The 27,299-nt window shown below is 48.1% G+C and overlaps 1 protein-coding gene across 2 annotated transcripts; it reads right to left on the reverse strand.

Annotated features, from left to right (window-relative positions):
* Positions 1-658: 658 nt before the first annotated feature.
* Positions 659-26,181, reverse strand: LOC118086906 (uncharacterized). 2 transcript variants are annotated; one of them, XM_035118975.2, is made up of 9 exons: positions 26,011-26,179; positions 24,535-24,655; positions 23,240-23,393; positions 15,925-16,070; positions 14,824-15,000; positions 14,096-14,212; positions 12,635-12,721; positions 8,053-8,200; positions 659-5,814 (listed from the first exon to the last, which is right to left on the reverse strand). In XM_035118975.2, the coding sequence occupies exons 1-9, from the start codon at positions 26,028-26,030 to the stop codon at positions 5,783-5,785; spliced, it is 1,002 nt and encodes a 333-aa protein (XP_034974866.1). In that variant the 5' UTR covers positions 26,031-26,179; the 3' UTR covers positions 659-5,782. The 2 variants fall into 2 exon arrangements, with proteins under 2 accessions (XP_034974866.1, XP_060132173.1); XM_060276190.1 differs by lacking the exon at positions 14,096-14,212 and having other exon boundaries at positions 26,011-26,181.
* Between the last annotated feature and the right edge of the window lie 1,118 nt (positions 26,182-27,299).

The following is a 27,299-nucleotide window of genomic DNA, read 5'->3' on the forward strand; positions in this document are numbered from 1 at the left end:
TGGCAACCCTACCTCCTGCTCAGAGTAGACCCACTAAAATTAATAGACGTAAGGTAGTCGTGTCCATTAACACCAATGGATCTAACTAAAAGTAGGGCTGGTATTGAATAAAACCTTTTTATATGAAGTATGTTGAAGGATTAATATGCTGAGGAAAGACTTATTTGCAGATGAGATGACAAACTAAAACAAGCCTTATTTAGAAAATCTGAGAGGTTTTTTTTTTGTAAACTCCCCCCACCCCAAAATAAATTAATTCAGCATCTTTAGTGCTTCTTATTATTTAAACTAGTAATGTTTCTCAGGATATTTACAAAAGCAACCCTGTTTTAAGGTCTCCCCAAAAAGTCTTTCATTACTGCCTCCAAACTTGTTTCAGTTTACTAATGAGATCTTATAGTGCACAGGTGAGCTTTAACTTGCTCTGCTGGGATCCTGAGCAAATATCCCCCTCCCCCGTTTTCCTGATTTAATTGGTTAATTGTCTCCTTCTAACCTAACTGCTGCAGGCAGACAGGGGGGAGCAGGCAACAGAACCTCTCAGAAAGGCAAGCCGTGTTGATCTGCAGCCTAAAAAAATTGTACCCGGACTTTCTAGTTGTATTGTTGCAATTAAAGGTGGCATCCTGGTTGTGGCTAGGGGTGCATTTTTGCTCCCTCGCTTTCAGTACTCAGGGGTGGGGGCCTTTTGCCCTCTGGGTATTGCTGGACTACAGCTCTCATCAGCCCCACCAAGCATGGTCAGTGGCCAGGGATGTCAAGAACTGTAGTTCAGCAACATCTGGAGGGCCAAAGCTCCCGCCACCCTTGCAATGCACCATTGCCTTAAGGCCTCATCTGGTCCTTGCATCTGCTATTGGGGACCGCTGTCTGTCCTCTGCAAGGTTGAGAGCTCGGCTGGGCCCAAGGGCTACCGCCATCCTATGATGTGGTTGAGCACTGAGCCATAAGGCCTGTATGATTTTCTGCAGTTCTTGCAGGTCTTCCTCTTTAGCCGCTGATTGGAAAGGAAACTGGTTCCTGAGCCAGTTTCTGTTCAAGTGAAGAGCTCCCAGAGTACAACCCCATTTAACGTATGTAACATTAACACTGCAGCCATCGCTTCTCCTGAGGAACAGACAATTTGCCAACGGTTGGCGGTTGCACAGAGCTTCATTCTACAGGCTACCTACCGTGTGGAATATTAAAGCCCCGTTTTCTAGAGCAGGCTGAGAAAATGGGTAAGCAGAAGGCCTAGGCAAGGAGAGAGCAGGAGGAGTTAAAAGCTAGGTTCTCCTTATTGCAACCCCTCCTCAACACTGTCCTTTAAAGGAAGCACTGAAGCTAAGGTCAACGAACACCGCCTTCCTGCATTCTGAGTTCTTGTTTCAGCTAAGTAGCTGATTGGTTTTTGGCTTGTTTTTGATTCACTAGGTGTTTAAGATCTCAATCTCTCCCTGCCTGCCACCCCTTTACGAGCAGCAGTATGGTGAACTGATAGATCAGCTTGCCAGGAATGGGAGCTTGCAGGATGGGAGTCCTGACCAGGAGGTGGAAGTACAGTCAGGCGAGGGGACTGTTCACAGGGAGTCACTGTAGAATCATTGCAGAGTTGGAAGGGACCTTGGTTCCCTTCTGCATTGCAGAAATAAGTAGGTGTGCTGAGAATATGGCACGTCGGTTGGATCTCCAAAGAGGTCCTTGGCTTTTTCTTTAATTCAGCATTAGTTAAAATGTTTTTTTTGGGGGGGTGAACGGGTCTGATCCACTAATCCAGTAGGTTCCCCACTTGTCTTGTGTGACTTCTGCTTGGAAGACCTGTTGACATACCTGGCCTAAGCCCACTCCTTTTCCTTTACAGTGCTTTGCATAGGTGCCCATTCCAGGCTTCCTAAAACATGGCAGCCTTGTTGGGTGTAGCAGAGAAGGGACAGAGTGGCAGGCTGATGACGGCGGGGGGGGGGGGGGCGTGTCAGGGAATGCACAGTCCCACAGATGCTGCTAGAATCCCACCTCCCATCGTCCCTGACCTTGCTGGCTGAGGCTGGGGCCTTGCTGGCTGAGGCCTTGCTGGCTGAGGCTGGGGGGATTTGGCGGGATGGGGGTTGTAGTCCTACTCAAGAGCAGACCCCTTGAACCCAAGTTTGTCAAGGTCATTAATCTCGTCGGGTACAACTCTGGGAGTCCAATAACGCCAGGAGGTCCACAGGCTCCTTAGCCCCCTGGAGTAGGCCTGATGTGGTTCATTCATTGTGTGTCAGAGGTCCCCCGCCCCTCCAAAGAGGCAAGCCTTGTTTCACTCAAAACTTTAAAAGTGTTGATGACATGGCACAGCGCCCAGAGTTCCGAACTTTATAAAGGAAAAAATAAAAAAAGCCTAACGTTTCATATTGTTACTGCTTTGAAAAAGACTTGTTAAATATTGCTGAGAGCAAAACTATTTTCCAGACCTTTTCAATAAACCTTTTTTTTTCCAAAGTTGGAGTTTGTGCCGTAGCATTTTTTAAAATAAAAATTCTTTGCTCTTTGCAAGGCATTAAAACACAGTGACTTGTTGCAGGGGGCCCACAAGCAAAGGACGTAAGAGTTCTGTTTTGGTTAATCTCAGGTTTGTGGAAGGGGAGAGAGAGCTCAAGACTGGGCCTACTGCATCAGTCCTCTTAACGTCCCATCTGCTTTCATGTTTTCAGCAACGGCGAACCAATCTGCCCTTCAAATGTGCTGGGCTCCCAACTTCCCATCATCCCTTGCCACCATGGCCAGTCGTCAGGGATGACCTCCAGGGTAACCACATGGGCTATCTCCGGGTTGAGAAGCACCATGGAAACTAGAGAGCGTAAGAGGAATCTGCTGAATTAAGCCAATGAACCACCTATTCCAGCATCCTGTTCTCACAGTGGCCAATAAGATGCCTGTGTAGGAGAAGAGTGCTCTCCTTTCCTGCGTTTTCCACCAACTGCTTTTCAGAAACTTTACTGCCTCTGACCAGAACATAACCATCATGGCTAATAGCCACTGAAAGCCTTACCCTCCATGATTTGCCCACTCAAAGCCATTCCAATTGGCAGCCATTTTTCTTGTAAGTGGAAGCTCTCACAAGTGGAAGCTGCCACCATTTTGAAAGATTATGGGGAAGTGGAAACATTACAGCGAACATGGGTTGGCAATGAGAGCGCTACAGTACTTCTCTTCCCGCTTTCCATTAAGGAAAGGTTATTCTTCCAAAAGACAGATAATTTTCGTTTTGTCACAAGGGCGATGTTTGTGCAGGGTTGTTGGTGGTTGAGAGATAACAGGTGGGAGCAAAGTAAATAGAAAGGAGAGATGTGGAAAGAACTCTTTAAAATAAATAACCGGAATGGGAAGGGAGGAGATTTTTTTCTACCCAGCTCGTTGCCTTTCAGCAAGAGCCAAGTCAATGGAGGCAAACAAGGAGTGAGCAAACAAGCCCACTGCCTGGCAACTAACAATGAAAGTAATGGGCAATTATGTAATCTCACTATGTTCAAACTTAATATTTTCCTTTTTAAAAAATGCTTCCTTTTTGGAAAGGCAATGTTGAAAAACAAACCCTCTAATTGGTGGTATTGACACTTTATTGAAAAATACAAGGCCAGTAACAAACCTCTTAATAAATTAACAAAGCTTTGAATTACTGTATTAAACATTCTTTTTCCTTAATTAAAAAAACCACCCTCACTGCTGTTGAAAAGCGCATCAGTTAAGACACTCACATAGGCTTGGTTAGTTTGAAAAATTAGGACCAAAATAATAATTTAGGGTGTGAGGGGAAGAAATCAGGTAAGGAGGCAGAGAAATTATTTGGGACTTAGCAAGAAGTCAGCCACACAAATACCGACAGAAGCAAATTGCTGAAGCTTTAGCAAGTGGGAGGTGGAAGCACTGTCCAAGCAGCTTGTGGGCAGCTTCAAGGAAAGTGTCCTGTCCCGTCCCCACAACTTGGTGCCCTCCAAAGTTCTGAGCTACAACTCCTATCAGCCCCAGCCAGCACAGTTGGGGTTTGTAGGCCAGAACATCTGGAGGGAGCCAGGTTGGCAAAGGCTGTCCTTGAAACAACAGGGGCTAAGGCTTCCACGGCAAAAGCATCTTCTTAAGAGCCCTGTGTGGAAGAAGAGTTCTCCCCAAAGTGCTGTAGGACAAGCATTTCTGGGGTGGGATAGGATCAGCAAAGGCATGGTGGAACCTGTGCCCCCCCCCACGTTCTTGCAACATTCAATAGCCCCAGCCAACAGTCGGGGCTGTTGGGAGCTGTAGTTGAACATATGGGGAATTGCCACAAGCTGCCCACCCTTTGCTTTGGTGCAGGTGTGTGGGGAAGCCTCTGGTTGTTTGCTGAACTACAACTCCCACTCAACATGCAGGCTGGTGCTGATGGGAGCCAGGAGGTCGACACAGCTGGTGGGCCAGAGCTTCCACGCAATGTCTGGGGATCTGCAGATTCCTCATGCCTGTCTAAATCTCTCTCCTGTTTAAGGCACAGACATACTCCTTGGAGTCAGATTCTGGAGTTGGCTGGGGTGGGGGCAGCCCTTCTCCATGTAACCTTTGGGGAGGGTGCCTTCCCTTTGCCCCAAATCTTCAACCATTCTGATGGTGCTGAATCAGCCACTCTTCCTGGGGCAAAACTGGAACTTGAGGCTCTCCTATTTCTCGGGCCCTCGGCCCTCCACCAAAGGGATGGGACCAGAAGCAAGAGTGCCAAGACGAGTAAAAACAGCGTATCTTGCCACCGTGAAGGTCTTCAGCAGCACAGAAGCCACCTTCAGCACACACCAACATCAGTACTTGGGTGTTGTTCTGCCAGGGCTATAGGTTATCGGCTAGATGGGGAAATGGCTGTGGCTGGCCAGAGGGGTCACGACGGTGGTTATGCAGTTTGAGCCGTATTTCCAGTTTCAAACCAAACACACCCATTTGGATTTGGGTTAATGGCAGGCAAGATGGCTTTGCAACCGCAGAGGTGCTGGGTTTCGAGCAGCCTCTGCAAAGCTTGCGCCCTCGAGATGTTTTGGACTACAACTCCCATCAGCCCCAGCTAGCAGTGCCTGGGGCTGATGTGAACTGCAGTCCAGAACATCTAGAGGTGGTGCGTCCTGAAGGCTGCATGTGGTCCTCATGCAACTTTTTAAGCAGCCCACGAAAGCTTCAAGCTGCCTTCCACTAGAATTCTAATCTTTGGTTCTATGTGAGAGCCATAAATTTCACCGGATGGGGGCTGTCATCTTAAAACAGATAAAACTTTGGAGGAATGTCGGCTCCTCGTTTGCCAGGATGAGGCTCTCAGCAGTGAAATACGGCAAATGAGGGCACATAGTGTCGCCTAGGCCCTCCCCACCAGGTTTCCAAAGCCCAAAGCTAATCTAGGTGCAGGATTGTGCTCGAGGAAGAAAGCACCAAATTACTGGTCCGTCAGCAACACTCACCGGTGGTAGGCAAGCCACGGCAGGAGGGGGTCATCCTGGCAGCTGTTTTGAAGGTGGGGTAATGGGTGAAGTGGTATCTAGCGTAAACAAACAAACACACCGGAGGAATCTTGACGGGGTTGCTGCATGCAGGAGCTGTTTTGCGAAAGGACTCGAACTTGACGGAGCAGAGTTCTTGCAGCAAGCCCCAGGAGGTGCAGGGTTGTGAAACGTCTTCTGTTGAACTGTGGTCAAGCTGGTCCTGCTGCAACCTGCCTTTTGGGTCCCCACTTTCTTGGGTCGGAGCAGGGAACTGATCTCTCACAGCACACTTTCACTTTGTAGGAGTGTCGCCTCGTACCTGGAGAAGGCGTCATGCTTCACGAGTCAATCCTTCCATAGGAAGAAAACACTGCAGAAGTGGGGAAAAGAGTTGCGGTAAATGATAGGAAGAATCTCACCATTTTTTAAAAGAACGTTAAAGAGCTTGCTGGATCAGGCCAGTGGCTTATCTGCTTCAGCATCCTCTTCTCACAGTGGCTCAATGGGAAGCCCACCAGCAAGGGTGCAACAGCGACTCTCCCTACTTGCAATTCCTAGGCAACTGGGATTCAGAGGCATACTGCCTCTGACGGTGGAAGTATCACAAAGTCATCCTGGCTAGGAACAATGTATCATATGTGGTGGGAGTGTGTATATATCAAACAATTTTGGAGTGACGTTCAAGAGAAACTAAAAAAAAATGCTTAAAATATCATGTAATAAAAAAACAGAGGCGTTACTCTTGGGAATTATATTGACTGACATTCCTGCCGCTAGGAAAAAAGTTTTCTGATATGCAACTGCTGCGGCTAGAATGATTATAACAAAAAAATAGGAAGGGAGAAAAAACTCCCTCAGTAAGAGAATGGCAAATAAGATTTTGTGAATACATAGAATCAGCAAGACTTACAGCAGTGGTAAGAGGCCAATCAGATCAAAAACTGATAGAGGAGTGGACTTGCGTGAAGGAATATATGAAAAAAACATTGTTCTGGTATAAATATATCAATATGCAATGAATGAAATTTATAGAGTAAAAAACTAAGAAGAAATGGGTATAAGATGAGATAGTCAAAAATAAAATTGATAACACAGGGAAAAGAAGAAAAGAAAAAGGAAGTCACACATAGGTGGAGGGAAGTCAAGATTTATGTTTTTATGTTTAGTTTCTTTTGTAATTTAAGTTAAAAAATTTTTTGTTAACATTTGTTTTCCTTTGGCGGAATTAAGAAGTTGGTTGGTTGGTTGTATGTATAATAAGTTCGTTTTGTGTTTTGTTTTGCGTTTGTGAGTATTGTATTTGTCAATAAAAGTTTTAAAAAGCAAGAAAATAACAACAAAATCATCCTGACAAGCTGACCATTTCTTAGCATGCTAGGCAGCTCCTTCTGCACATACTCCTTGCACACTGATGCTGCAGGGAAAGTGCACCGAATGCAGCGGGAATTTTGTGCTGATTGGTGGCCCTCTCTATCAATCAGCATGCAGTCTCCGCTATTTGGATGGGCTAGCTAGATGAGGCTCTTCCCTCAAGTGTCCAGGGGCAGCTAGCATTCCATCAGGCTATAGCAGAGGAAGAGAGCACTGCAGAATCTTTCCATCAGCTCTGCTGGCTCCATCAGGTTCCTCTCTATTGCCTCTCTATTGCCAGCCATTCCAGGAGGCTGCATTCGGAGGGAGAGAGATGGGAAGCAGGGCTGCTGCATCAATGTCAGTGGAGAGACCAGCAACCGACTGCACTGGCTGCCATTTGGTTTCTGGGCCCAACTCAAAGTGCTGGTTTTGACCTATAAAGTCTTAAAAGGGCACAGGACTGCAATACCTCAAGGACCACCTCTCTCCATATGAACCAACCCAGACACCTGAGGCCGTTCTTCATGTGCCTCCTCCATGAGAGGTCTGGAGGGCAGCAACACAAGAAAGAGCCTCTTCTGTGGTGGCTCCCCACTTGTGGAATGCTTTCCCCAAGGAGGCTTGCCTGGTGCCAGGCAAAAACATTCCTCTTTTCCCCGGTGTTGGCTACTTAAACAATCTGTGGCTTTTTAACCTTTGTACTGGGGGTTATTGTTTCTGTTATTAAGATACTGTTTTTGTAAACTGTCCTGTGATCTTCGGATGAAGGGTGGTATAGAAATTTAATAAATAGTAATAAGTTTCACTCCTCCACTTCTCCTTGAACTCTCTTCCATTCCAGCTAATCACTACTAAAAGCTCTGTAAGACCTCCAGCCCGAATTTGCCTTCCTCCTCCCTCCCAATCCCTTTTCCTTTTCTGTCGTGCCTTTTAGATTGTAAGCCGGAGGGCAAGACTTATCTTACTACTGACTTTTGAAAACTGCTCAGGGAACTTTCTCCCACCCATCCACCTTAGCTGAAGAGCAGGGTAAAATGCTTCAAGTAAATACATGCCAGCTGTTTAACCTGAATTTGGGCAGGGGGGGATAAAATTCTTCTCACTGTGCCCAGCCAGTGCTCCAGTGAAACCCATGAACTGGACATGATTGGTCCATCCTTCTCCCTTTGCCCTCAATCCCAGAATCCTCTGGGCTTTTCTATGTACCTGTGTGTCTGTTTTTCCTCCCCCTGGATTAATCTCCTCCAATACTCACTCCTTTCTCTCAGCCCTTGCCCAAAGCTGTGGTAGACATGGAACAACGCCCAGAACAGGACACTTTTGATCATCACAGAGATGCAGGAACAGGTGATGACAGCTGCTTCCAGCGCATAGGAACTCCCTTGCCCCCACTCTTCGATCACCTGGGAAGAAAGCACATTCCACATAAAGAAATCACATTTTCAGACGGAGAAATGAAAGGAGTGAAAAGGGCAGGATTGTCCCATCTACCCAACATTGCAGCCGGGGGGGGGGCGAAATGATGCACCTGCAGGAGAAGTGATGCTTGGGGAGGAAGAGGAGAGGCGATGGAGGCCCCACAACAACTGAGCATAAAACAATCTAGAAGACAGGCTTTGGGGCAATTTGCAATGCCAGAGGAGACAGAAACATTTTGCTAGTGGGGCACTGGATTGTCATGAGAACAAAATAGATTTCTCCTTAGAAGTGGGGCAAAATACATATGGAATGAATTACATGGGAAGCCAGCTGGTCCTCAGTCAGGCCATTGGGCCACCTAGCTCAGGACTGTCCGCAGTGACTGGCAGTGGCTTTTAGGCAGGAGTCTCTCCCCCCCCCCACCTTACCTGGAGATGCCATTGTGAACTGGACCTTCTGCACGCAAAGTGGATGCTCTATGACTGAGCTAGGGCTTTTCCTTAACATAGGAAGCTGCCTTCCACCAAGTCAGACTATTGGGTCCAGGTGGCTCAATGACTGGTGGCAGAGCTCCATGGTTTCAAGACAGGGGTCTTTCACAGCCCTGCCCAGAAATGCAGGGGATAAGCAGCTGCTCCGCCACTGAGCTCTGGCCCCTTCCAGAGCTACAGCCAGCATGTATGGATACAGCAGGAATGGCAGGCGCTGTCCCCTCTTCCTAGCCTGGACATTGTCGCTGACTCTGCTCCTGGACCTGATCTGGGATGGAAGCATGTTTCGAGGGGGCAGGCAGCAAGACAGCCAGAACTGCCACTGAAATTGGTTGTAACTTCTAAGAACTCAGGCTTGAGCTTGCTATCTCCTTCTCCCCTTCCTTTCTCCTCATGTGCGATGTCTTTTTGTCTTTTGTCTTTTTTAAGATTGTGAGCCTGAGTGCAGTTTCAGTACTTTGTAAGCCACTCGGAGGGTTTTCAGGCTGAATGGTGGAGTTTGAATGTCATAAGTAAATAAACAGGCAAGCAAGCAAGCAGGTAAGGCTCAGGTGAAAACATGGGAATTCCTGGGAAGAATTTAAATCATGTTACTGACAGCAACTGAGAGCAGACAGGGAAAGGAGAGGAAAGTGTGTATAGTTCTGGTTGCCTCAATTCAAAAATAGATATTGTTGAGTTGGGAAAAGATTCAGAAAAGGATGAAGCGACTCCTACAAGGGAAGACTGCAGCATTTCATACTTTTTAGCTTAGAGAAAATGCAAGTGAGAGGCGACGAAACAGAAGTTTATAACATGTGGAAAGTGGAAAGTTTTTCTTCCTCTCTCATAACATCCAATGAAGCTGAATAATGAAAGATTCAGGATAAATAAAAGAAAGTCCGTCTTCATGCAACACAGTGTTAAACTATGGAACTCACTCCCCCAGGAGACGTCCACCAAGCTGGATGGCTTTAAAAGAGGATTAGATAAATCCATGGAGGAAAGGGCTATCGCAAGATCCTACCCATGATGGCTGTGCTTGTAATGCTTCTGAACAGTTACTGGAAGCCACAGAAGGGGGAGAGGGCTCTTGTGCTTAGATCCTGCTTGAAGGTTTCCCAGAATGGGCATCTGGTTAGCCACTGTGAGAACAGGATGCTGAACTAGATGGGCCATTGGCTTGTTCAACAGGCTCACCATATTTATGAAAACTAATGACACCTCCCCCCAAAAGTTTTTTGTTTGTTTTTAATGGCAGTGCAAAATGGAACTTGGGCCAGTAGTCCAACAAGGGCATCATGCCCTAAAATCTCTTGTGTTGTCTCTCTCACTTCCACCTTGGACTTGCAATCCCAATCCCTTCACCTCCGCTGACCTTCTCGTCTCCCACCCCCACTCCTTCTTCCTAACCAGCCAAGCCAGCTTGACCTTTCCCATAAAGCCATGCTGCTTTCCACACAGCTGTGACGAGAGAAGAAGCTGTCAGATGGCAGGTTTTTGAAAAGCAATGCAGTCTTTGAGATCCCGCTGCTGCTGCTGCTGCTGCTGCTGCTGCTGCTGCTGCTGCTATAACATCAAGAAATCAAACACCCCCCCTGTCTCCAAAGAAAGGGAAAAGCTTTCCAGTTTCAGTGCAGCAACCAATCCGAGCCGCTGGTGTGTGAACAATTCATTCTGGTGTGTGAACAATTCATTCTGAAACAGCAGGTTTCATTTCCGTTATGGTAAGTGCCAAGATGATGGCTCCCTAGGGGAGCAATGAGATGCCAACTCTGTTCCCAAAGGATCATGGGAGTCTCATGACTGGGCTAAGTTTCTGTTGGCTGGCACAGGAACAAAGGGAGCTACTGCATGCAGAGTCAAATAACTGGTATGCCTAGCTCAGTATTGTCTACATCAGGGTCTCCCAAACTTGGTTCTCTAGCTGTTGTTGGACTACAACTTCCATCATCCCTAAGTAGCAGGACAAGTAGTCAGGGACGATGGGAATTGTAGTCCAATAATAGCTGGCGACCCAAGTTTGGGAAACCCTGGTTTCAGACAGGAGACCTCTCCCAGCCATACCTGGAGGTGCCTGCCCAACCTGCCCAACCTGCTCCACTTCAGCAAAAAAGATTCTCGAGCAGCTTCCAAAACGAGCTCAAAGATGGCCCTTCCTTGCCCCCCACCCACCCCCATTCACAATCTCATAAAGCATGCAAGGAAAAAGGGAAGGGGAGGGAAGAGAGAAAAGCAAGCTCAAGCACAAATCTTAATGCTATCGTTCCAAAGGCAGGGACCGTCCCTTCGGCTGAAAAGCGGGTTAACACTTTAAATACATAATCTCCCGGACCTCCTGGCTTCTGTGCCTTTCGGAGAAATTATCTGTGGATGAAACTCTGGGGCTCTTCCCCTCTAATCCCTGGGGCTTCCCTTCTTTATCCCTGCTGATACACATTCAGAGCTGCCTGCCTGCATCTCTGTGATGCATTTTTAAAAAAAGAGAGGGTTATTGTTGTGTCTGAATTTTCCCTGCTTTGCCTTGACCAGAAGCAAAATCCCAGGGCACCCTGACACAGAGGGATTTCAGAAGCCTTTTGAGCACCCCGACGCTAACCCTTGGATGCCTGGCGATGACGGGACGTGGGAGCGTTTGGCCGCAATCCTGGAATGTTCTGAGCCCGGCTTGAGTTAACCGCTTCCAAGGGTCATCAGAAATGTGGGAGTAGCACCGGATGGGCATCTGCATTGCATTTTTCTCAGGGGCTTTTGGATCGAATAAGCCACAGTTAGTGGGGGGGGGGAACGGGACAATAATTTATTAGTCCCAGAGTTTTGGTGTTTATCTTGTTGGGTCTATTGGACCAATTGAGATGGTCATGTTAAACCTGCAGTGGGTGGGCCTTTTTGAGTCCTAAAGTATGCATGTTGTGGTGAAATAAGAGCCATACATTCACTCTTTTCCCAGCCCCACTGCAACTTCTGTACAAAGAGTTGTGAAGTCTAAACTTGCCCTGCTGGTACATTGAGCTCTCAGCAACCTCCTTGCTCCCCCTGTCAGCTGATTGGCACTGGGCACAGCCAAGAAGCTACAGGATTGGTGTACTAGTCAGCTCTTCCTGTCACGCTTCTCCCCCGTCCCCGACCCCCAGCTGTGATTGGTGCTGTTGACTACATTGCCCGCCCCCAGAGGCTGAGGAGAAGGAAGGTAGGTACAGGGGGAGAGCCACTCTTGTGGGTTTTCTTCCCTCAGGTAAATCGTGCTCCAAGCAGCAGTCACCGGGCAACCCACAGTGAGCCACATGGGGGCCCTGTAATGGTCAGATGCAGCCCACAACTTCCCCTCGCCCTGTGGGACCTACTGTGGCTTAAGTGCCTGGGAATTAGCCAATGGCTAGTGCACTCTCATCTCCCTTCTCATAAAGAGAAGGCAAAAGGCACAGTTTCCTGGTACATAGGAAATGTTAACGAAGAAACCAGGAGTTGGGTCCAATGCCCGCCTTTCTGGGGTTGGCCACCTGCAGTTAATGATCATCGGCCAACCTAGGCCTATTCAGTTCAATGGGTCTCCTCTGAGAGGAACTTGGCTGAATACAGGATCTGAAATGTCAGGTTTGTCCCAGAGTTACAATTAGTTAGGATCACACTGATAATCAGTACCGACTGCTTCAGTTTTGCATATTTGTCCACACAGCCTAGACCTGAAACCATAGGGGCTAGCAACCTTTCTTCTTAAAAATAAAGCGTTAAAACAACCCAACTTTATATGGTGAGACGGCCAGTTGCCTGCACTCTGGGAACATGCAGCCCTTCCTTCAGAACAGCCCCTACAAAAAAGGGCCCACGTGAAGGCAGCCAAGCTAGGGGCTTAACTTGCTTGCACTAGCAATCAGCATCTTGAGGACTGGAATAATTCCCCCTTCCCTTCCTTCTCATTAAATCAACAAAACCCTTGGCACGACTTACCGTATAGATCAGGTAGGCGAGATAAGCAACCTCAGGCAAATTCTGACTCAGAAAAATCCAGGCTAGAGGTTTTAACTCTTTTAAGATCTGGGAAACAAGGGGGGGGGGTGAACTGAGTTAGCTTCACAGTCATTGGTTGGGTCTGCTTTAGCTATACGTACATCTAGCTTCCTCTCAAAGTAGTCTCAAGAGTTATCATAAGCATCAAAGGCCGTGGGGCAGAGCTAGGGCAGCCCCCCACCCTGCTTTCCCCTGCTGGTAAAACAGTGGCAAAACTAGGAGGCAATATGAGCAAGGACCCTTCCTCCTCCTTCCCAGGCCAAGAGGTGGGCTTTCCCAGCCAACCCTCACCCCCATGCTGGAGAAGCCAGCAGCAGCTGAACAGACGTCCGGTCTGGGAGTTGAGTGTGGCCCCCAGCCCTCTCTACCTGGCCCTCAGAACTCTCCCCTGACCCCGAGTGGTGTTGCCTGCCTGAAATGTGTCCCTGAACTCTGATCATGCCTCTTTCTTGTCTATATGGAGCAGAGAAAGGGGGTGCAGGCATTTGTAGAACCTGAGCTACTCCACAAAGGTAACGTTTAACTCTGTTGCCCCGCCCCCTTTTGCCTCTGTCCCTGCCCACTATTGGCATGCAGCCCCCCAGAAGGCTGCCCAGAAGGGATTGCAGCCCTCAGGCTGAAAAATGTTCCCCGTCCCTGCTTCAAAAGGGGAAAGGTGGCTCCTCAGAGCAGGCAGGGGCAGCTGCAAGACTAGGCTGCCCACCATGCAGAAGGCTTTTGCAGGTCACTGAAGCAAAAGCTCCCTTTCAGGCGGTGCTTGGTCCAGGGAATTTCACTTGGCCATGGCCTTGCCTCAACGCAGTTGAGCCACATCTGTGTCTACCTGAAGAGGCAGCACAAACGTAGCCTGCTTCCCTAAGAGCTTGGAGCCCAACTGGCACAAAAGGGGACGGGACAGACAGCCCCTTTCCCCATATAGCTGTAAGAACAGCAGAGCAAGGACAGCCACTTCTCTGTGCTGGTGGGATTCTGGCATCCGGCAAGACAGTAGCCAGGGCTCTGTGGATCCCTCAGAAATGGAACAGGACCCGATTCAGGATGCAGAGTCCAGCTATCTTTTCTTTTGAAGATTCTAGCCCTCATGGTTGTGAAGAATGTGCTAGCATCTGAAGGGCCAGAGGGGACACTGAAAAAGGGGTGACGACCCAGGGCCCTAAAGATCTCTGCCCAGCTCCCAAAGCAGCAAAAGCAGTGGATATGCAAATATATGCAAGGACGCATAATTCGCATAACTCACGCCAAGTTGCAGAACTTTGCAATTTATGTTAGTGCTTTGGCACAGAATGCTGGTCTTTCTTAAAAAACAACAACAACAACCAGGGCCCAGCATTTCTTAGAGGAAATGTCCCTGGTTTACCCCCAGGAAATGCCCAGTTGATCAAGGGGGGGGGGTGCACTCACAGCAATGATGCCACAGACAACTTTCAGCCCAGCCCACAGAATCCCAGCCGCCAGGAAGATGCTGTGCAGAACTGAGATCTCCCGAATTGAGGTGAGCAGCAGAACGCACAAGCAAAGCTGGAAGGCAGAAAGAGAAGTTTAGGAGGTTGTGGCAGCTGCAGACATACCCCTTAACCATTTGCAGCCCCTGGTTTGTTGCGTTGGTCAACCAGCTCACTCTCCAGAAAGGCAGGCCATTTCATGACCTGCGCTGGAGTGTTTAAAAGAATCAAAGAATTGTAGAATTGAAAGGGCCCAATCCTCTGCAATGCAGGAATATGCAGTTGTCCCATAAGGAGCTCGAACCTGCAACCTTGGCCTTATCAGCACCACGCTCTACCAACGGAGCTATCCAGGCTAGAAGGAACACTTAACAAAAATGCAGCTATTCAGGGCTCAGCCCCTCCAAGCGACCATTCAGAACTGCTCTTCAATTTTAAGAAAAGTGGTGCCTGATGTACACTGATTTCAGTGGGCCTACTCAGAGTTAAACGTAAAATGTGACACCCATGCTATGTGCTTTTTTGTAAAACACGTTTAACAAAACTCTCCATTTCCTTGGCTTTTAATTTTTATACGAGTTGCGTGTACCTTGCAGAAAAGCAGTTGAGAGAAACCCAGGAGGCATAGTTGGGAGATAGATGGGCCAAGGGATTCAGGCCATGGTTTGGACTGAGGCCTGGGCCTACCTGAGCCTGGAGGTCAAAGGTCAGCATGGAAAAGCAGAGGTTGAGCATGAAGTATTGGGCCTGGAGGCTCTCCAAGGCTCCACCCACCCGGAAGGCCATCATGCTTTCGGTCTGAATGAGGACAACGGCGCAGATCACGTCGAAGGCGCCGACTAAAAGGATCAGGACGAAGCGGGCCTTAAGAGGGAAAATGAAAGCAAGACCGTCAGAATGGACCACATGCCCCTGCGGCAGCAGAAGAACCTCCACCGGGTTCAACGTGTTTGATGAGCTTGCAGAGGAAGGACACATGCTCGCAGAATTTACTAGAATGCTCCACATGTAAGGTCGCACCCGCACTGCACATTTAAAGCAGCACCATGCCTCTTTAAACCGCCGTGGCTTCCCCCAAAGACTCCTGGGAAGTGTCATTTGTTAAGGGTGTTGTGCATTGTTAGGAGACCTCCCTGTTCCCCTTCAAAGACCTACAATTCCCAGAGTTCTCTGGGTAGAGGGGCTGGCTGTTAAACCCCCCCCCAACTGGGAATTGTTGTTCTGCAAGGGGACCAGGGTCTCTCCAAACAGCTCCCAGGAGTCTTTTGACGGAAACCACAGCTGTTCAAAGTGCTGTAAATGTACCATGCAGATGGGGCCTAGGCAATGCAATCTGAGCAGCATAGAAGCAGGAATTTTAAATTCCACACGGACAAAGATTGGAGCCTGCTCTGGACAGAGGGGAAGTCCAGACCTGCCCCTCTCCGAAATCATAAACTACTCTGCTGCCTCTCCTAGCATGCACCATGCCCAAGCCCTTTGGGAGCAAGTTTATCCCTCCGTCAAAAGTGACCTGCAAGGAACTGAAGTGTACCGGTTTGGGGCGGCTTGCATTTCCGCCCTCCCTTCTCGGATCCAAACCAGTTATGCATCCTTCTAAAAGGGGGGCAGCCATCTTCTTAAAACCAGGGCACAGCAAAGAAACAGAAGGTGATGCAGGGACATCACGACACACACAACCCTGTGCTGAACTACGCTGACAACAGGCCCCAGAGTGATCTTGCACGCTCTAGGAAGCTCCCGCCAGGCCCTTGGTTCAAGGCAAAGACCCAACCGCTGACAACTCACGAGCAGTTTGGGCTTCTGCTCGGCAGGCAGGACACTGAAGTTGACGACTGAGCGCAGCATGACCAGCGCGACGGAGAGGACGAAGACGATGAGCTCCTGGCGGTTCTCTTGCAAGATGCCCCGGCTCACGTAGTAGATGCAGAAGACTGTCGGGGAAAGAGACAAATCCCGCCATCAGCCATCTGCACAGGGGAGAAAAAGGTGCCTTCGAAGCTGAAGGTTGACGTCAACCTAGAAGGCATTTCTTCGTTTTTTAAAAATATATATATTTAGAGTTAATTAGATTAGATTGTTGAGGCTTTTTAATCTCCAGGGTAGAGGAAACATCCATTAATTGGCTCACCTGTCCTCCCAACAACCCTCTTGTGAAGTAGGGAGCTGTTCCCTGGCTCTGAAGGCAGGGAGTGGAGGCTGAGCAATAGGGAGGTCATTTCAAAAGCCTGCAGCCTTCATGAGTGATTTATAACTTGTTAATGTGTTTTTAAAAGCTAGCACTATCTTGAAAGAGGCACTGGGTTGTATTCAACTAAGTTATACTGGCAGCAGACCCTCTCTGTCTCCCTCTTTCCAAGGGAAGAAGTTTCCTTAGGATCCAATGGCTGCTGCAACCCCAAATATCTCTGGAGAAGCCTAGAAAAATTAAAGGTGTGGATTTTCTAGGTGGGGAGTGGGCAGGAACAAACAGGAGACAACAGTAATGGTTCTGGATCGTGCCATCCAAGTCAAGACATTTCTGTGTCCAAATCTGATGACAAATGGGATCCTGTCCAGACGCATCTGCCCAGCAGTTGCAGGCCCAGAGAGAGGAAAGCGAGATGCTTTTCTGCAGAAATATTTCTGAGCAAGGCTAGCCCTAAAGGTGGAGTGGAGTGGGGGCATCGACTGACTTATCTGTCTCTTTTTTTCTTTTCCACAATGAGTAGGGAGAAGTCGAGCTTGCTATGAGGCAAGGGATTTTGAAGGTGGCAGAGTAGGAGGCAAACATATCTGACTTGGCAAACTGGGAAAGGACCAACTCAGTGGGGGACCTTAGGTTCAGGTCTGAGACCCTGAAGAGCCACTGCCAGCCAGTGTGGGCAATACTGAGATAGATAAACCAAGTTGATTATCACCCAATTCCATATAGCACAGCGCAGGGAAATGCTCGATTGGCTTAGTAGCAATTCCTTTTAATATACATTAACTGAGTGCAGTCCTCTCTCGCTTTAATTGTTGGCCACCCAGATTCTGTGCGAAGAAGAGATGCTGATATTTCTGATGGTAGAGAGCATAGCTTTCAGGTAGTTTTAATGAAGTTTGAATCAGAGCCTAAACTTCAAGCATTTGAGTAACCAAATATATTTAGGGCAGGTTCAATCAGCAGCCCTCCCTTATTGTAACAGAACTTCATCAATGCCCTTGCGGTTTTTTGTGCTTTGACTTTCAATGCCTCCATATGACACTTCCAAGAGAGGGTTTCACTAAAGAGTAAATCCAGGTATCTAAATAAGAGGGATTGTTCTATAGCTTGGTGATTTAAACACCATTTATACATAGGACTGTTTTTGCCAAAAAATCATCATCTTGGTCTTATCCTGTTTACAGTATGTGCAGAAAACCTGCAAGAGATTTTTGAAGCCCATTCGGGAAAATGAGAAGAGCACTAACCATGTGCACGTATCAAGATTACTTGTTCTTAATAACTGGAGATACCCTCTCTATATATCAAGCTCTTATCTCTCCATTTTTGGAGATAATTGTTCAAGGAAGGGGTGGGGTGGGGAATGAGACCTTGTCGGTTGATAAGAACAAGAAATGTTTACCTTCTACAGCCGCAGCCAAAATTAAATCATTCCTAATCTAATTATTGCTTATAACAAATCTCTGGAAATGTAATTAACATTCAGCCTGGGTAGCATCAAGAGTCAACATTATGGTTATTTATGATTTTAATGTATCCAGGACAGCAATTGCCTGCTCTTAGGGTACAGCTATACTCTGCCCATATTGCTAGTATTTTATTTTTTGAGGTGATCTATGCTATCTACTGTCCCAGTCAGACTTCTAGATGCATAGCAAATACACGGGGATCTTAGAAAAAGCTCAAAAAGGTCATCACTGAACTTAAGTTTACTGAGAATTTCAATGTCTTGGGTTTTTAATAGGTTTTTTCTCTCTTTAGAGCAGGCATCCCCAAACTGCGGCCCTCCAGATGTTTTGGCCTACAACTCCCATGATCCCTAGCTAACAGGACCAGTGGTCAGGGATGATGGGAATTGTAGTCCAAAACATCTGGAGGGCTGAAGTTTGGGGATGCCTGCTTTAGAGCCACATTTCTGGTTCTCGTGATTGCACAGGTGTGCTCCAAAGCTGCTGCTGAACCACATTGCTTTCCCGATCCTCAGGATCAGCTAAACCAGAAATTAAATTTTATCCTTATTTTTGTCAGTAAAAAATACACTGTGCAAGGTAGCATGCCATGGAAGCTGTACAAAATGGGAGGGAAAATGTGCAGATATTTCTTTACTGGTTTCACTGTTCTCTGTTAGGGAAGCCAGCCTTTCTCGGCAAAGAACATGCAGAATTGTTGCTGGAGCACAAATGGCCTCGGCCGCCTTATGTTCGTATCTTCCTTTCTCTAAGTTCTCAGGGCCCTCTTCATTACCTACTGCCCAATCGTTGCAACTGGAGTGAACCTGACGCCTTTTGGATTCAAAGCAGGTATTCCACTTTTGTGCTGGAACAGGGGTGTGAGGAACCTCAGGGCCTGGCGGCCAAATGTGGCCCCCGAGGACTCTCTGCCTGGCCCTTAGAACTGTCCCCAGGTCACACCCCTAACCAACCTGCTATGCACCTTGCCTGTGTGCTTTTGCCCCGCTGGAAAGTGCGACTGAACTGTGATAAGGTATCCTGCATGCCTGGAGATGTGTGTGTAGTCCCCTGTCCTAAGTCACGCCCAATGCTCTGCCCACTTTCCCCTCTGGCCCCACCTGCCACTGGCATCTGGCCCCTGGGAGGTTCCCCATAAGGGAATGTGGCCCTCGGGCTGGAAGAAGTGTTCTAACCCTGTGCCACTCTCTCTCTCCCCCCCCCATCTCTCTCTCTCTCTTTTTAAAGGGGGGCGAGTGGGGTCTCAATACTATATCCAATGGACAGGTTTATATGGGGAAATGGGGAATACCACCACGAGTTATTGGAGGATACAAATATAACCATTCAAATTTGTAAGAATAATTATTATTTATCATCAATGGGCCCTGCCAGGCTCGTTCTTCTCTGCCCTGCCAAAATCTGTGCCAATACTAAACAGCACCTGATGTTTTTGACCAATCAGAACCTCAGAACCTGCCAGCATTCAGATTCCAACTGCCAAACATCCCAGGAGGGCAGCGCCTGTGAAATATGAACCTTGTCAGGGGCCCCGTGGCAGATTCATGGTTTGATTAGAGAACATGAGGCAGGTGGCATGATGTTCACGAGGGAGGAGAGGGGAAAGGGAGAGTGTCGGTAGTGTTGCGCAGCTCCCTGCTTGCATCACGAGGTGGTTCTTGGCTCAAAAGGGTCCATGGGGCGCAGTGGTACAGAGCACAGGTAGGCAGCTTTGGGCTCTCCTCATGTTGCTGAGCAACAGCTCCCTTCAGCCCCCAACTAGCATGGCCAACGAGCAGAGATGGTGGGAGTTGTTGTTCAGCAACATCTGGAGGGCAAAAGGTTCCTCACATCTGGTATAGAGACGGGAAAAGTCCCTTGATCAGAAGTTGCCAACCTTTTTGGACCAAGGGGCACATTTTGGATTTTGAGAGAGGGATGCCAGTCACAATACGGCTGCCATGGAGGGTGGGGAGGTAGCATAACACAAAATTAGAAAGAGGATGAAGTCCCCTATAATACTTCCCATGGGTTCCACCAATTGGGGGCCTGCAATAAAACGTTGCAGTGTGATGTGCTTCTGTCCCAGGGTTCCATTCCCCCACCCAGTTTTCTTTTTCCCTCTGCCCACTGAGCATGCACAATCCACAGTGGGTTTTTCTCTCTCCTTCCTCCTTTTTTATTTTTTAAAAAATGCCCAGCTCCATGACAATCTTGAATGTCTCCTTTTGATTTGATGGGCAAGTTTCACCTCTGTCTGGGGTGGGGGGCATTAAAAAGAGCTTTCACGGTGTGAACGAGGAAACAACCTTTTCAGACACCAAGTTGGTTCTCTCTACCTTTTTTATATCTATGCGTCTCCTTTTCCAGCTGCCCCCATTCCATGCCCCATCCCACTTGGTTGTCGATTTTTCTCTTCTCTGTCGGTCAGCATTCTGTAGCCTTTTAGTACTCAATGGACAATTCTGGGGCGTTTCTGTGCTTTGGGACATTTTTTAATATTTTTAAAAAGTAGTCCTGCAAACCACCAAGTTATCCTGAGCCTGCTGATTTGTGTGGTTTTGGCTTTGTATGTGCAAGTATGCACAACCATGTCCAAACTTGAACTGGAATAGTTATCTACTAGGGTTTTGAAGTTTCACCGCTGGATTTGGACATAGCAAGCGGGAGGGGGAAATCCTAACCAGACTCCTATCAGGGATATGGTTGTGCTAGAGGCGCCACCTACAGTCCATAAGTAGTATTGCCCACAGTTCCAGGACAATGGAGGTCAGAAAACAGAAAAGGTCCAAAGTCCTGGGAGATTGGACTTGGGTGGGCACCAATGGTTATTTTCTTAGGCCTTAGTTTTTCACCTGCAGAAAGGGAATGATCTCTGCAATTGCACTGATGTGAACAGGAAACGATATAACAATTGCAGGAATGCAAAAGGAGCATAGAGAGCTGTCTCTATGGTCCATTTAGCTCAGTATTGTCTACACTGACTGGCAGCAACTCTCCAGGATTTGTGGCAGGGAGTTACCAGAGACCTTCTGCATGCAAAGCAGGTGTTCTACAGCTCTTTCCTGTGGGATTAACCATTAATAAGCAGGATGATGATGATGATAATTTATTATTTATACCCCACCGATCTGACTGGGTTTCCCCAGCCACTCTGGGCGGCATCCAACAAAATATTAAAATACAGTCATACCTCGGTTTGCGACTGCAATCCGTTCCGCGGAGCCGGTCACTCCCCAAATCGGTCGCACCCCGATGCACGCTTCTGCGCGTGCGTGAAAAGCCAATAGAGCACTTCTGCGCATGCGCATGCTGCGCAGATCGCTTCTGCGAATCCAAGCGCTGTGGAACCCGGATGTAAACACTTCCGGGTCCGCAGTGGTCGGAAACCGAAGCGGTCACAAACGGAGGCAGTCGCAAACCGAGGTATGACTGTACAATAGTCTATTAAACATTAAAAGCTTCCCATACAGGGCTGCCTTCAGCTTCTAAAAGTCTGGTAGTTGTTTTTCTCTTTGACATCTGGTGGGAGGGCATTCCACTCTCCCCCCTGGCCCTGCTCCCACGATGGAGTCTACCTCTTCCCGAATCTGAGTGACTTTATCTGCAAAATAACTTTGCAAAATCATTGCAGGAGATCATGTGGCCCGTACTGGGCTCTGATGGAGCGGGTGGTTCCGCTACATTGCGAACTGCCTTAAAGAGTCCCCTGCTGCTGTTCTCTGCAGATGCAATAGAGGCGGTAAAGAAAGTCTTCGTCGCCACTGCTATCGCCACTTGGTAGGCTCAACATTGAGCTCTAACCCGTGGCCAGTCAGCCTCAAAATGAGTTATTTGCCACCGGCGCTCTAGCCGTCTCAGCGATTGTTTCATTGCCCTCAGATCCGTGGAAAATCACGGGGCTGTCCGGGCTCCATGCAATCGGAGAGGGCGCTTCGGAGCCAAACAGTCAGTAAAGGTAAAGGTACCCCACCGGCATGCAGGTAGCGCTCTGGGTTAAACCACAGATCAGAGGGGCCCGATCAGAGGGTCGGCAGTTCAAATCCCCACATGACCCAGAAGCTGTATGCCGGCTTCCTCGACCAGTAAAGCGAGATGAGCGCCGCAACCCCAGAGTCGTCCACGACTGGACCTAATGGTCAGGGGTCCCTTTACCTTTTACCTTCCTGCCAGTGCAGTACCTATTTATTTACTTGCACTTTGACGTGCTTTCAAACTGCTAGGTGGGCAGGAGCTGGGACTGAACCACGGGAGCTCACCCCATCGCAGGGATTTGAACCGCCGACCTTCTGATTGGCAAGTCCTAGGCTCTGTGGTTTAGACCACAGTGCCACCCGCGTGCCTTTCAAACAGTCAATAGCCCTGGTTAACTCCACACTCCAGCGGGCCACCAGAGAATCAGCTGAAAGGCCATCAACATGGGATAAAGCATCCCCTATCACTCTCTGGAATCCATTTGGATCCATTAAGCGGCGGGGGCGGACCATCCAAATCGGTCCCACCTCCCTGCAGAGGGGAAGGGTCGCAGAGAAGTCCAGTTGCACCAGAAAATGATCTGACCATAGCACTTCTTTAGTCTCGCTTTTACTTAGTGTCAGATCACCAACATCCATAGAGGTGAACACCAGGTCTAAGCCATGTCCGCGGCTATGAGTTGGGCCAGACTTATTCAGGAACAGCCCCAGGGAGGCCATGCTTTCCACAAAGTCCCGAGTGGCCCCTTGTAAGGTCATGTCAGCATGAATGTTAATATAGGACAACTAAACTAAGTGTCTCCAGGAGAACATCCGCCACGACCTGAAGCAGCTCGGGCAGGGAATCCTTGGTACAGCGGGGATGTCAGCACACCAAAAGGAATCCTGTACTGCCCCTATTGCCCAACTTCCAGGATTAATAGTGTCTGGGAGAGAATAAAGTAGCTTGTCCCGTTCATCTCCATGCACACCTGAAGTCCGCTTTGCTCAATAATGCCATTTCTTGAAGAAATTATCTCCAGGCAGGGAGGCCAACAGTAGATGATGCCAAAGCCAATGAGAGGCAGAGCTGGTTAATTCTTGTTTGGCCCGAATCCACCTCCCTGCTCAGTTCTACAAGGTTAATACCGAGACTTAGGAGGAGGAAGCTGACAGCCCATGCTACCAGCTGGAGTCCTTCTAAGAAGACAGGCAAATGGGGGCTGGCTGAAGGCAGCTCCACTCACCCCAATGGACCAGACCTCCACTACTCTTGACTATCTCCCTTATAAACATGTTGCCATTTGTTGTATGGTTAGATTGCAGAGGGTGCAAAATGTCAGGCCGGCACAACCTCCATTAAGAAGAATCATGTGTATGTGTTTGTGTGCTTCCATGTGCAGACACATTTCCTCCACTACCCCTCACCTGAGGCCTCTGCAAAATATAGTCCTTCTTCCCACCCATCAAAAACATAAAACAGGCATTTTGCTGTAGAGTCCCCTCTTCCTTACCGACGCCGATCAGCTGAATGAGAGAGACAGTGAAGTCTTCGTCCTTCTGCTGAACGAGGTTCTCTATGGTTAATCCGATGACGCTCAACAGGGAGAGGATGGTGACGCAGAAATAGATCTTGACCGGAGAGGACAGCTCCGACCATGGTTTTATCTGCAATTGGAAAGGCATGTACATGTTCTCTAAGCAGCTTTGCAACTAGGTAAAAAACAACAACATGGTTTCAAAGCAGCCCTGCAAAATAATCCAGTGTTGTTTTGGCAGGGTGTGTTCTTTGGAACTCCCTGCTCATATGTAGCAGGCAGGGACCTTCCCTGTATTGTTTTCTGTGCCTGAGTAAAACTTTTTTGTTTAGGCAAGGCTACCCAGGCAGGTAATTTTAACAGGTATATCTATTTTCAAACTGCTTGTTTTCTTTATAGCTTGTTAAACATTATGTCAACTGGTTTTTAAGGGTTGCTTTTATCAATACAGTATTTTAAAATGAATCTATTGTGCCAACTGCCAATTAAGTGGTATATAATTTTTGTTAAATAAATAAAAGTTGGAGTTGGGGAATGGGTGAGACTGAGAGATGGTAGTTAATGACAAAGTGGTCCACCCCTGTTTTAATTCATTCATTCTATCTATATCAGGGGTCGGCAACCTAAGGCTCATGGCCCACAAGCAGCACACGGGGGTCGTTTTACTGGCCCACAAGTCGCCCGCTCAGCAAGTCCCTGCGCGCTGCGCTAAACCAGCACAGCACGGGCACGGGGACTCACTTCCACAGCGCCAGAAATCGCATCTGAGCATGTGCAGACACCGGAAATCACGTCTGCGCAGACGCAGACACCGGAAATCACGGGCACGGGCGCTCACCGCAGCAGTGAACTGGCCCAGGCAAGGTAAGCCTTGCGAACCCCTGATCTATATCGTGCCCTTCCTCCTGAAGGAGCTCAGGACAGCAAACCCATCAAGCAAACTTCATAGTGCTTTTCATCAATAGGCTCTGTTTCAGGCTTTCAAAATAATCAAGGTTTCCTGAATGATGTACATTTACGTATGTCAGGTTTCCCACCTATGCATTTATTATCTAAACGAAGCTAAATGAAGAGGTTTGACAGGTCACCACCCCAAGTGACTTTTAAAAAAATAGCCACATGGAAAACAGAGAAAGGAGATGGGGTAGAAGCAGGAGATAAAACCAAAGAGGGGTATGTCATTACTGCAACAAACACACAAGCCAGGTGTAGCTCTAAGCATGATAAATGCAACTGAAACTAACAAGAAATTGATTGGTTCAGATACTTACAGGGCCACATGGGGTAGGGATGAGGTCTTGATGTCTTGGGGTTAGATTTGGCACCACAGAGGTTAAAACTTCATTTGGCAGGGGAGGATCCTGCGTCTCCTCTGAAGGGAAAAGGAGGACCCTGGAGGGAGAGAACAACGATGAAAGGATGTCTGGAGGTGAAGCTAAGTGGAAGTGTCACATATACATGTGGGGTGGTTTGGGGGTTCACTGCGTAGCCTCTGAAAAACCATGGCTCCTGCCCAGCCAGTCTTTTACTGAGTTGATTTCAGTTTGAACTTCCTGATCCAACTTTTTGAATTGGAGACCTCATGGGCGGCGGGGGGGGGGGGTGTATCCCCACCAAGCTGCCTTTGCTGTTAGCTAGCATAGCTCCTGCCCACCTAGCAGTTCGAAAGCACATCAAAGTGCAAGTAGATAAATAGGGACCGCTCCAGCGGGAAGGTAAACGGCGTTTCCGTGCGCTGCTCTGGTTCGCCAGAAGCAGCTTTGTCATGCTGGCCACATGACCTGGAAGCTGTCTACGGACAAACGCTGGCTCCCTCGGCCTATAGAGCGAGATGAGCGCCGCAACCCCAGAGTCGGACACGACTGGACCTGATGGTCAGGGGCCCCTTTACCTTTAGCATAACAAACATACTTGTGGACACCACAGGCTGTTGTGCAAGAACAGAGGCAGCTCCTTTTGTGAGTCAGGACTGCAAAAACATGCATGCTTTTCTGCTGCATGAAAGTCTGGGCCACAAAGACATGCTCAATGATGTCATGATCTCTTCCCCCATTCTGTCTGCACTTCTTTTGTTGCTGATGTAGAAGCAACCAGGGTGGAACCTTCCCCATGTCATAGTGTGGTGTAGTGGTTAGAGTGTTGGATTAGGACCTGGGATAGCAGGGTTGAAAGTAAGCCACAATGTGTTACTTTGGACTGCTGACAATCTCTCTTGCCTAAACTACGGTACCTCATTGGGTTGTTGTGAAGATAAAATGAAGGGAAGCATGCATGCTTCCATGAGCGCCTTCTAATAATAAATACCGGTATAATTATTACATTTATTGTATGTATGTATGTATGTATATGTATATGGTATGTACCTACCACTGGTCACTTAAAAAAAAACCACAAGGTAACTAAATGCATCTGTATAAATTTAATAAGAAATAAAATACGTTTTTAAAACAAATTCAGAATTTTTGAAGGGCTTTTTTCTTTTCTTTTCTTTAGAAAAAGCACCTCAGACTTCTAAGTTTGGTGGTGGTGGTGGTGGTGAAATGTGACGTCAACGGTCGCAGTGAGGTCGCGGCGTGACGCGGCGCTGACGTCACAGTGCATGCAACACTTCAACCACTTTAATGCGGGCCAGAAGGAGAACTCTCCGGTCCAGACTGGTAGCTCCACCCTCTCACCCCATCGCCGCCCTCCCCCGCCCCACTCACGCTCGCTACGGGTCCCCGCGAGGCGCAGGCAGCGGCAACTACCTCGTGTCGGGAGGCTCCATGGTGACAGAGTCAGTTACATGGCCCGACAGGGAAGCGAGCGGGCGCCAGCTCCGCTTCCAGGCCTCAGGCGCGTTTTTGGGAGCGGGTAAGCCATAGAGACACTGGCCGAAGTTCCTATACCGGTGAAACTTCCGGTACAAACAGGAAGTCTATGTTCCCCCTCCCTTGCTCTTCGCTGTTGCTTATGTAGAGACTTCGCGTTGGGAGTTCAAAGGAGGAGAGCCTGTAGAGATATAAAAGGTTAGAGTGACGCATAACAAAAGCACAACTTGGGCGTCAGGAAAGAGCAGATACTAGATTTTTTTCTTTAATAAAAAGCCCCCCTTTCAATTTTAAAAAGTACTATTATAGGGGGGGGGGTTTAAAAAAAGCTGCTGTTTCGGCCATCGCTTCGTATGACGCCTTGTGTGATGCAAACCCTCCACTTTTGACAGAAAAGTGGATATACAGAGATAGAAAGTTTAGAGTGACGCACTCTGGATTACAGCCAGTGTTAACCCTACTCAGAGTAGAATAATAGAAGGCTCATTTTATTTTATTCCAGACCCACTAGAATACATGGACAACAGCCCCAGCCAACAGGAATGATGAGGGTTGGAGTTGAACAACATCTGGCCACAGGTTTGCTTGTAGCCTTCCAAATGCCATTGCACTACAACTCCTGTCAATCCTAACCATTGACTATGTTGCCTAGAGTTGAACCATTCTGAGAGGCGAGCCAAAGTTTCCTCAGCCCTGGTTTGCAGAAAGAAAAATATTTAGGCTGGAAGTGCCCATGGGAACTGGGCGGTGGCGGGGTGTGTGTGTCTGTGCAGACACCCAAGCATTTAAATTTCACATCCCCCCATAGGAACTGTAATTTGTTTAGGGTGCTATGTGAGGGATAAACTACAATTCCTAGCATTCTTACGGGGTGGGGGGTCCTTTAAATATATTGTGTATGTGCCACAATATTCACACATATTTCCCCTCATTCCTGATACCTAGGTTGGAGTAAAGTAAAGGGGGGGGACTTCCTCAAGTAGTCTAGAAACTTGGATTTTCTCATAAACTGGGACATATTTTGTTTGCTTGCTTATTGGAAATATTTCAGCTTCATGGCGGCGAAAGAAAGAACGAAGGGGCGGGGGACATTATTTCCTCCCTCCCCTAAGGTGAGGGTGTGTGACCTGAGTCGTCTCTAGAAACTTACAACTCTGTTATCGTTAGCCCCTTCTTGTATTAACTAACGCTTGCTAGTTATATTTGGCTGCAAAATCGACAGTAAC

This window comes from Zootoca vivipara, chromosome 6 (assembly GCF_963506605.1).
Source record: "Zootoca vivipara chromosome 6, rZooViv1.1, whole genome shotgun sequence".
NCBI classification, from domain to species: domain Eukaryota; kingdom Metazoa; phylum Chordata; class Lepidosauria; order Squamata; family Lacertidae; genus Zootoca; species Zootoca vivipara.

Bases quoted from the DNA above. Each gene is read 5' to 3' on its own strand.
- LOC118086906 (XM_035118975.2), bottom strand. From the start codon at position 26,030: ATGGAGCCTCCCGACACGAG. The intron at 8,201-12,634 runs GTAAGTCGTGCC...CTTTCTTCCCAG, and splicing joins TCGCCTACCTGATCTATACG to GTGATCGAAGAGTGGGGGCA. The intron at 5,815-8,052 runs GTGAGTATTGGA...CCACTTCTGCAG, and splicing joins GCAAGGGCTGAGAGAAAGGA to TGTTTTCTTCCTATGGAAGG.